The 9,657-nt window shown below is 41.6% G+C and overlaps 1 protein-coding gene across 1 annotated transcript; it reads left to right on the forward strand.

Annotated features, from left to right (window-relative positions):
* The first annotated feature begins 14 nt into the window (after positions 1 to 14).
* On the forward strand, positions 15 to 9,024 carry LOC124301699 (eukaryotic translation initiation factor 3 subunit A). The gene is made up of 6 exons (XM_046757078.1): positions 15 to 211; positions 2,917 to 5,640; positions 5,850 to 6,066; positions 6,152 to 6,413; positions 6,793 to 7,001; positions 7,698 to 9,024. Exons 1-6 carry the CDS (start codon positions 163 to 165, stop codon positions 7,804 to 7,806), a joined length of 3,570 nt encoding a protein of 1,189 aa, XP_046613034.1. The 5' UTR covers positions 15 to 162; the 3' UTR covers positions 7,807 to 9,024.
* Positions 9,025 to 9,657: the final 633 nt, after the last annotated feature.

Here is a 9,657-nt window from a genome sequence, read left to right on the forward strand (position 1 = left end):
GGTCGTGATATTGAGCTTGTTCTTTCACCAGAACACGCGGTATCGTGTCCGCAGTTGGACGATTCGCGGAGGGAAAAACTCAAGGCGATCCCGGTCTTCCGAGTACTGAAAATTTTCACAACGTGTCTGATGTGAAACCAGTGATACTCGGCAACAAACAAGATGGCACGATACGGGCAGCGACCCGAAAATGCTCTGAAAAGAGCCAACGGTGAGTCGCTTTTCTTTCGCTGACGTTTTTCAATATGGCAGGGTCGAGGGCCCCGGTTCTCATCAACCAAGGTTTTCACCCTCACGGCTCTTCGTATTCGGTATCTTTCCTTCGGTGAATCAGCGATCCTCGCGTGTTTTTCATCCCATGAAATTCCACCGGGTCCAAATCGCGGCAATGTCACCTGTCAGTACCTAAAACCACCCTCTTTGATCCCCAATTCAATTCCTCTATTTTCCCTGTTTTCCGCTCTTCGTGTTGTCCGCCGTTACGTCACTGGCTGTATCCTTTGCTTCAGGCATGCTTTCGGATCGCCAGAGATTATCCGAGTACCACATATTTTTAAACCCTCTTTTTCTGTCCTCAATTTCGCCCCGAAATGCTGCATGGCTACGATCCATACGGCGTCCCCGGGGCGTGAAAAAAACATGTTAACCTAGTCCAAGCTGCGTTTCACCCGCTCCAATTCGACGGCCAATTGCGTACAGACCGGTCATCGATTTTTCGGCTACAATGCGTGAGCCACGTTTTACGACGTTGAATTTAACAACCTTATCGTAACGAAACATTGGGGAAAAAATTACTGTTTTTTTAATTTTACTATGACTTTGAAGGAACTAAGATTTCGAAATATGAGAGTGTTTTGTTTTATTACGGTTTACTGAATTTCAAACAATTCCAAAATCACGAAATAACTGTTTTTCACCAGCATGAATTGTTACGATAATGTTACTAACTTCACTAAGATCACGTTTTCACTTAATTGTCAGTACCACGACATCGAACTTTGGCTGCTGCATAGTATAAAGATTTATTATTGTTATTATAATGAGTCTTATTACAGGCAGAAATACAAGTATACAAATATACATTATATTACGATTAATCAAATATTGGTATACTATTGCATAAGTCCCTTACGTTGCGGCTGGAACAAACGAACGAAGAAAAATATATAAAACTAGACGCTTCTCAAAAGTACCAAGATACTTGGGCGAGAGTGTCTTTACAGTAGGATTATAGCTGAATAAAAATTAATTTTTATGTGTGATTTGCACATTGGCGCTTGTTTTTAGTCCTTGATAAGTATATCGAACGACATAAGATATACTTTTGTGAAACTGTAAATAAGACAAAATTGTACAGTTGTATTAATTGAATCAAATTGACAACTTCACAATCGCACACTCAGAGTATACAAGATGAAAATAAAATTTATTTAGTCATTTTGCAATTACGTACCTCGTGGAAATTACTAAATAAGTCTGTCTAATATTGAAGCCATCTAGGACTTTATATGTCTTTCTCCCGTTGTTTCTTTAATATAGTTTTGATGGTTATTTTGTTGATAAACTTTGGTGGCTTTATACATTTCTTGTAAGTTCCTTTCTGGGTTGAGATTCTATTACTCCAAATCGATAGAAACAAAGTCTTGTAAACGACTCGCGGATATTTTTTTTTAGTCATGTAAATGTATCCCACCTAAAATTTCAGTGTAAAAGTCGGTCCCAGATATTTCAAACTATTAACTATTTCGATCTTTGTGTTCGGATTAATTTCGTCAAAGCGTAGTGTCAAATTTTTATCTGAACAAACACTATCGACGTACTAATCAAAGTATATCATCTTAGTTTCATCGCATCACATTAATATTTGATTTAAGTTTTCTTTGACAGTTAAAGGGCAATTTTCCCGACTATCTCCTTTATACAACAATACTATATCATCCGCACAACCAACAATCCTAACCAGACATGCTAGAATGAAAATCAAAAACAACAGATGGTCCATAATTAATTACCTTAATATCGCTTGTGGCATCTACTTTTACTCTGTTTCCTATTAGTGAAATAGGATTTTAATATGTCATAAATTATGTCTTCTAGTTCAGCATCCTGTTCGTTGTTGAAGGGTATATTGTGATTCAAAGAGTCGATGGCTTTGGATAGATCAACGAATATTCCCAAACATTTGTCAGAGTTATTAAGGGTTATTAACATACATACATAGTTGGTTACATCCATCGATGCCTCATTCGTAGAATTTTCTTTACGAAAACCATATTGCGAAGTAGGGAAAAATTTTTTTGAGTTTAAGAATCCGAAAATCCTTGTCCTCTGCCAGTGAACTTCCCACTTTTGCTAAAAATTTATTAACTTTATTAGCGATTTCTTCCTTCACTTTAGCAGTTCCGGTATTATCAAATTAGTCAGTCCAGCAATTATTTTTAGTAAGTTCCCATTTCTTTCTGAGGCTGCTACCAAGAACATCTCCAAGTTTCTTTCTTAAGTACAGGTTTTTACCTCTTTTCACTATGTTATTGACAAAGTTACGTATCGGTAGAGTATCTGCTAGCTTTGTGATCCAAGCGATATCTAATCTTCGTTATTACAATGGTATCTTTATCAATTAAAGTCCATGGCTTTCTTGAGATTCGTTATATATTTGTCTAGGCAGGTCAGTAGCAGTTGCATGAATTCATTTATATTAAGGTTTTTTGTATTGCATGTAGAATGATTTCAGAACACTTGTTTTCTTCGTGATCTTAAGAAAAGTACTATTCAAAAAAGAATCAGAGTGACAGATGAAAAAATGTTTCTCTACGCTTCTGCCAAAAAGCAGTTGCCTATTTTAGAATGCGCACAAATGTTGGCGTGCCGAGATAACGACACTAAAATTCGCAAATATTTTTTCCTTAAACACAGAGTTCATCGAGGTTGGAAAACCGGCGCGGGCATTAGACACCCTTCAGGAAGTGTTCCGGAACAAGAAATGGACGTACAATTGGTCGGAGTCGGTCCTGGAGCCGATAATGTTCAAGTACCTGGACCTCTGTGTGGAGTTGAAGAAATCTCACATAGCAAAGGAGGGTTTATTCCAGTACCGGAACATGTTCCAGTCCGTCAACGTCGGGAGTTTGGAAAATGTGATTCGCGGGTATTTGCGGATGGCCGAGGAGAAGACGGAGGCCGCACGAAAGCAGAGTCAGCAGGCGGTCATCGACATTGATGATTTGGACAACCTTGCGACCCCGGAAAGCATATTGCTGTCTGCGGTTAGCGGTGAAGATGCGCAGGATCGCAGCGACAGAACAATCCTGACACCGTGGGTAAAATTTCTCTGGGAATCGTACTGCCAGTGTCTGGAATTACTGAGGACAAACGCTCATGTCGAGACACTCTACCACGACATCGCAAGGATGGCGTTTCAGTTCTGCCTAGAGTATAACAGGAAGACGGAGTTCCGAAAGCTCTGTGAAAAGCTGCGCAAGCATCTGGAAGAAATCTGCAAGCTCCCGCCACTGGTTTCAAACGTCTCGATAAACAAAGCTGAGACTCAGCAGCTGAACTTGGAGACTCGTCTGAACCAGCTCGATTCCGCCATACAGATGGAGCTGTGGCAGGAGGCATACAAAGCCATCGAGGACATCCACGGGCTGATGAATCTATCTAAGAAACCTCCGGTACCCAAAACCATGGCCAATTACTACCAGAAGTTGGCTATGGTCTTCTGGAAGGCTGGTAATTACCTTTTCCATGCCGCCGCCCTTTTCAAACTCCTTCAACTCTCGAGGGAGATGAAAAAGAATATGTCGCTGGAAGAGCAGCAACGCATGGCGAACCGAGTTCTCCTCGCCACGTTGTCCATTCCTTTACCTTCCGCTCATCCAGAATTCGACCGTTTCATTGAAACGGATAAAAGTCCGCTGGAAAAGGCTCAGAGACTGGCGGTTCTGTTGGGTCTCACTCAGCCACCGACCCGGGTTTCGCTACTGAAGGACATCGTCAGGCTGAATGTTGTCAATCTGGCCTCACCGCACCTCCAGGACCTCTACTCGTGGCTCGAGGTGGAATTCCATCCGTTGGAATTGTGCACCCGTGTTGAGACCATCATTCAGAGTCTACAAGCTGATGAAAACAGCCCGTTGGTTCAGTACGTACCTGCACTACAGGACGTCACGTTGGTTCGTCTTGTTCGTCAGATATCGCAGGTCTACCAGACAGTTCAGTTTGCACGGCTGATCGAGCTCGCCAAGTTCACGACCGATTTTCACCTCGAGAGACTCCTCGTAGACTGCGTCAGGTACAACGATATGCAGATAAGGATCGACCACGGTAAGAAATGCATACATTTCGGGGTCGATCTCTCCGAAGCTCAGAGGGAGGATCATCCCGATGGGCCAGTTCTTCAAGCCATGCCTTCGGAGCAGATTCGGTGCCAGCTGGTAAATATGGCAACGGTTTTGCACCGTGCGGTGGCCGTAATTAATCCGAATAAGAAGAAGGTTGAGAGGGAGAAGCTAAGAACTCAGCTGGTGGCTCATTATCACGAGACGAAGGTGAAGGAACATCAGAGGATTCTTGGCCGGCACAAGATCATCGAGGAGAGAAAGGAGTACATAGAACACATCAACAATGTCAGGGAGGAGGAGGAGATGAGGAGGCAAGAGGAACTCCAGCGGCAGCAGAAGCAGGTTGAGCAGAAACGACTGGAGCTCGAGAGGGAGGAGAGAGAGAAGAAACGATACCAGAGCGAAATGCAGCAGATCAAAGAGCGTCACCTCAAGGAGAGGATGCAGCAGATATCGCAGACAAAGCACGGGCAGAGAGTGCTCTCCAAGTTGGATGGTGACGAGAAGCTGGACGCAGAACAGATCGCCGTTCGCGAAGCGGAGGAACTTCAAAAGGAGCGTAGGGAAATGCAGCAGAAGCTCAAATCCCAGGAGAAGAAGGTCGACTATTTGGAACGAGCCAAACGGCTCGAGGAAATTCCACTTTTGGAAAAGGCTGTCGAGCAGAAGAACGAACTCGCTAAACAGCAATGGGAACAGCAGGAGGCTGAGCGAATCGCGGCGGCGATCGAGGAGCGACAGCAGGCGGTAAAGACGCGTGAGCGCATGGCCAGGATGAAGGAGGACCACGACACGTTCTTGGAAAGGATTCTAGCCGAGCGTAGGAACATTTATCTTGAGAAGTTGAACAACTACGAGGTGATGATACGCGAGGAAAGAGCCAGGCGACTCCTTGAGAGGAAAATTGAACGCAAGGAGGAGCGCAGAATCAAGTGGGAGAGAGAGAGAGCCGAGGCTGCGGAGCGCAAACGACTTGAAGAACAGCGAGCCAGGGAAGAGGAGGAGAGAAAACAGCTTGAGGAACTGAGACTCCAGCGCGAGGAGGAGGAGAGAATATTGCGAGAAGAGGAGGAAGCCAAGGAGCAGGAACGGATGGCCAAGCTTGAGAGGCAGGCCGAAATACGAAGGGCACGAGAGGCAGAAATCGAGAGGAAACAGGAAGAGGACAGGGCCAAGTCGGCTGACACCTGGAGGCGTGGCGTAGACAGGGAAGTGCCGCGTGATCGCGATTTCAGGGATGGACCGCGGGATCGTGACATCAAGGAATCGTCTCGTCTGGATGGACCACCGCGCCCATGTAAGTGTGATCGAAGAACTGGCAGAAAATTTGAAACAGTCTTCATCGTTCCACGATGTAGCGGTGTGTGATCTTTTTTGCGTATGGAACACCCTGTATACTTTTGCACTGTTTTTAAATCATGCGGTAGAATTCTGGGCCCGAATCTCTTTTAAACTACGTAAGATTTGTAAATTTATTCAAACCTGATGGATTTTCTTCTTTTCTAGCCATGGATTCGTCCTGGCGCCGCGGCGACGCACCGAGGGATGAAGGATCCCGCGACGAACCTGAACGATGGAAACGTCGGGAGCTTGAGACTCGGCGGGATGACGACAACGTCGAAGGTGGATGGAAGCGACGCGAGCCTGAGAGGCGTGATAATCGCGACGAGGACGACAGATTCAACCGTCGTGAGCCTTTGAAGGATGGCGAAGAGGGCGAAAGGTATGTCGAAATATTTTGTTATCAAAAAGTAATACAGAGCGATAATTGAGATCACCGATAATCGTACCGAAATATTTTTTTCTAGATGGAAACGACTGAAAGAACCGGAAGAGGGAGACCGATGGAAGAGGCCGGTTAGAGACAGAGACGATAATCGGGATCGGGAAGATGGCGACAGATGGAAGAGGCGGACTGATGATCGCGACAGAGATCGTGGAGAAAGATTCGAAAGGAGAGAACCTGGAGGAAGAGGTGGTTTCGACAGGATGAATAGGGATGATCGATCCGGTATGGATCGCGACCGTGATCGTGGAGGCGATCGTGATCGAGACAGAGACCGCGGAATGGTAGGCGACTTAAATTTTAATCTTTCCAGTGGTTCATACAAAATTCTCAGTAATATCACAGCAAATACAATAAGTGATGAAATTACTACGATAAATTCAAAAACATTAAGGAACTTTCATCAAAGTTACAAACCCTTTGGAACACTACCTGTATTCTTATTGGAGGGGGAAGAAAAGCTTCGTCTACGGCTCAATGAGTTGCAAAATAGACTCGCTCTTTAACGAACTTTCTAAAATTGATGAAATTTAAACTTCAATTTTTTCTTATTAACACTAATCAATGTTTTTTTTTTTTCTTTTTTATAACGACTTCTGGCATCTTCAGTGAAGATCCGGAACCTTTGTAATCAGAGTATAATAATGTTTCATCATTTTGCAGGGCGGTGGTGGCTCCTGGCGCGAAGCTCCAAGGGAAGCCCCAACTCCTCGTTCGGAGGGACCACCCAGAGGTCGCGAAGAACGCGGTGAGAAGGATACGCGCTTCAGGCGCGATGGCCCGCCCAGATCTTCCGGTAATTTGGAATGGCGACGTGGAGATGCGCCGCCTCCACGTGACTCACCGAGAGATTCTTTAAAGAGAGAAGAAAGGTAAGTGTTTGCATTACCCAAGGATTCAAATTTCTTTGAGTACCTAATTTCTAATTCCTTAGCAAATAATATAAAATAAAAAAAAAGGAAGTCGGACGTGTCAAGCTGTCTTGATACGCAGGTACACTGACATGGTAAAAGATTAACCCTGCGCTTATATATCTCAGCAGAATTACATGACGGTCACACAGGGTTCGTTTTGGGCCCAACCACTACTAAAATACTGGCTGCGATGAAGCTATAATTTTGAATTTTTGACTTGAAAAAATTACAGGCTAATTTTGAAATATTCTTCTGTGTGACGCGATTGGTTTTTTTTCTTTCTTACATATGATCTGATTTTGAATATAGGACACAAATGAAAAAGTAAAAAATACAAAATAAACGTGACGAGTGGTTGTTTTTTTTTTTTTTTTTTTTTTCTACTAAATAAAATCATAACTCGTACGGGTTTTCATATTTCAAGCTGAAAACTAGACCTAATGTTCTCGAGATACGGAAATTTGAGAGAAAAAAAATAGGTAAATAGCACGCGTTTGAAAAAGAAGTATTTATTCGGAGTATCGCAATGACAGAAACAAATGACTTTTACAAAAACCATGCTTAATTTCTAAGCCAAGTTCAATTTTCGTGTTGTGTATCGGAGTAAATTAACGTTGCATTTTCCTGGGTATAAAATGTGACATTAATTTATAGACGAGACGACAGAGATCGTAAGGAAGAAAGACCGCCGCCGCGCCGGGACGAGCGAAGGGAACCACCGCCTGCGGAAAACGAGGGATGGTCAACGGTGAGCAGGCGTTAGAAGATGCGAACGCGATTTCTATTCCGCGACGCGATTTGAACATCAAGATACTAAGAATATTAACCGTCTAACTGAGAATAATAGGTTTCCCTACCTTTTGCATTCGGCCCCTTCCCCGTCACTATTGCATGCCAAAGTGTAGCGTCTCCGATCCTTAAATATTGTGCGTGGCAAAGAAAAATTACTTCCAGAGCTTGGCCAATTATGAAACGTATTAGCAACGAGGTTTTCTCAGTTTACAGACGATTTTTCAATATTTACAGACGTATCGAGAACGATCGAGCACATCAGTTGATTAAACCGAAGTAGTTTTTTTTTTTTTTTTTTAACTTCTAACTTCATTCTCATCTACAATTGTTGCGAATTGAACTTTTGAGTACAAGGTTTCGGCAACAGCTGCCATGAAGTGAAATCGTAAAGTCGTGCAAAAAAAATCTGCTGTTTTCCACAATATTCATTAGATTAATTTAAATTTAGAAACATTGAGGGGAGGGGTAGAATTTGGAAGGAAACTAACCATACGATTTTCTTTGCTCATGAGATTATCTTGGCTCTTCATTTCTTGCTTTTTACTCTCACAATCAGTCGTACGTTAAACAGCGATAAGAAGAAACGATGCAGTGAAATTTCAAACGAGACTATTTTCATTTATTTTATATTGATTTGATTTTCTAAATTTCCATCGCTTTTATGATAAGAGTTTTCTTTTTCTCTTTCAAACGCCTCAAAATCCTCATAAAGAAAAAAAGGAAAATCTTTAGACCATTTCTTTCTCACTCTGGTATTTGCGGCTCTTATCCTGTGTTTTTTTTTTCTTCTTTTTTTCTGTTTTCGGCATTCGATTGATGATTCGATGAGTCTAACTAACATTTTAAAAATTAATTACACATATACATATATATACTACTTTAATTAATTAATTAACGATAATATCGATGTATTAAGCAAATTCGATGATTGGTTTCCTTAAATTTAGTCGTATCAATTCGCCGAGTCACAGTCTGGCTGTATTCCTGTGATCCGGTCGATATATACATACATATATATTATGTTTATACGATCTTTTACGTTATACATTTATTAAAGAAATGTCCGTGAGTGGCTGAAAAATTCACGTACGAAACGCGGCATCGAATTCGACTTATTATTATCGGATATACGTTATGCTCGAGATCTTTGTCGCGTTCGCACGAGATAATAAAGTTCTCTTATATCCTATATAACAGTGTTCTTATATACCTTCGTCTTCGATTACATTTTTAATATTATCCTTACGATATTGACGGTAAACAGTCGCCTTTGTGTAGGTGTGTAATTATCATCATCAACATCAACAAGAATAATTTATTTTGAAATTTTATTTTGTTTTTTTTTTCCTTCAACTCTAAATAATTTATATACCTATATAAATTATTAAAAGCTCTTTTCACACGGTGCGTTAATAATACGTATTTTATAATTCGGTATGTAATTAGTACGCAGTATACATATATATATATATATATATTCACAATATCATAACTTGTTAACTTTGTCGAAGAAATTTCGTAAGCGTTTAATGTAGTATTTAACTATTTGTAAGCTTATTTCAATCGAGTTTCACACTTTGTAAGTATGTACGTCGTGCGTCGAGAGATACACAATGCTTTACATACCACGTGTCTCACCAATTTTGGAAAGTGTTTTATGCGTTTATTTATTTATTTATTTTATTTATTTTTTTTTTTTTTGTCAACTTTCACTAAAACTGTACACGACACTTACGCCCAAGCGCCCGCAGCGCCTTACTGCATAATGATCAATCAATTTCGTTTATTGTGTGATATGACATGCAGAAATTAGACGTAGTAA

Source organism: Neodiprion virginianus, chromosome 3 (assembly GCF_021901495.1).
Source record: "Neodiprion virginianus isolate iyNeoVirg1 chromosome 3, iyNeoVirg1.1, whole genome shotgun sequence".
Classification (NCBI taxonomy): domain Eukaryota; kingdom Metazoa; phylum Arthropoda; class Insecta; order Hymenoptera; family Diprionidae; genus Neodiprion; species Neodiprion virginianus.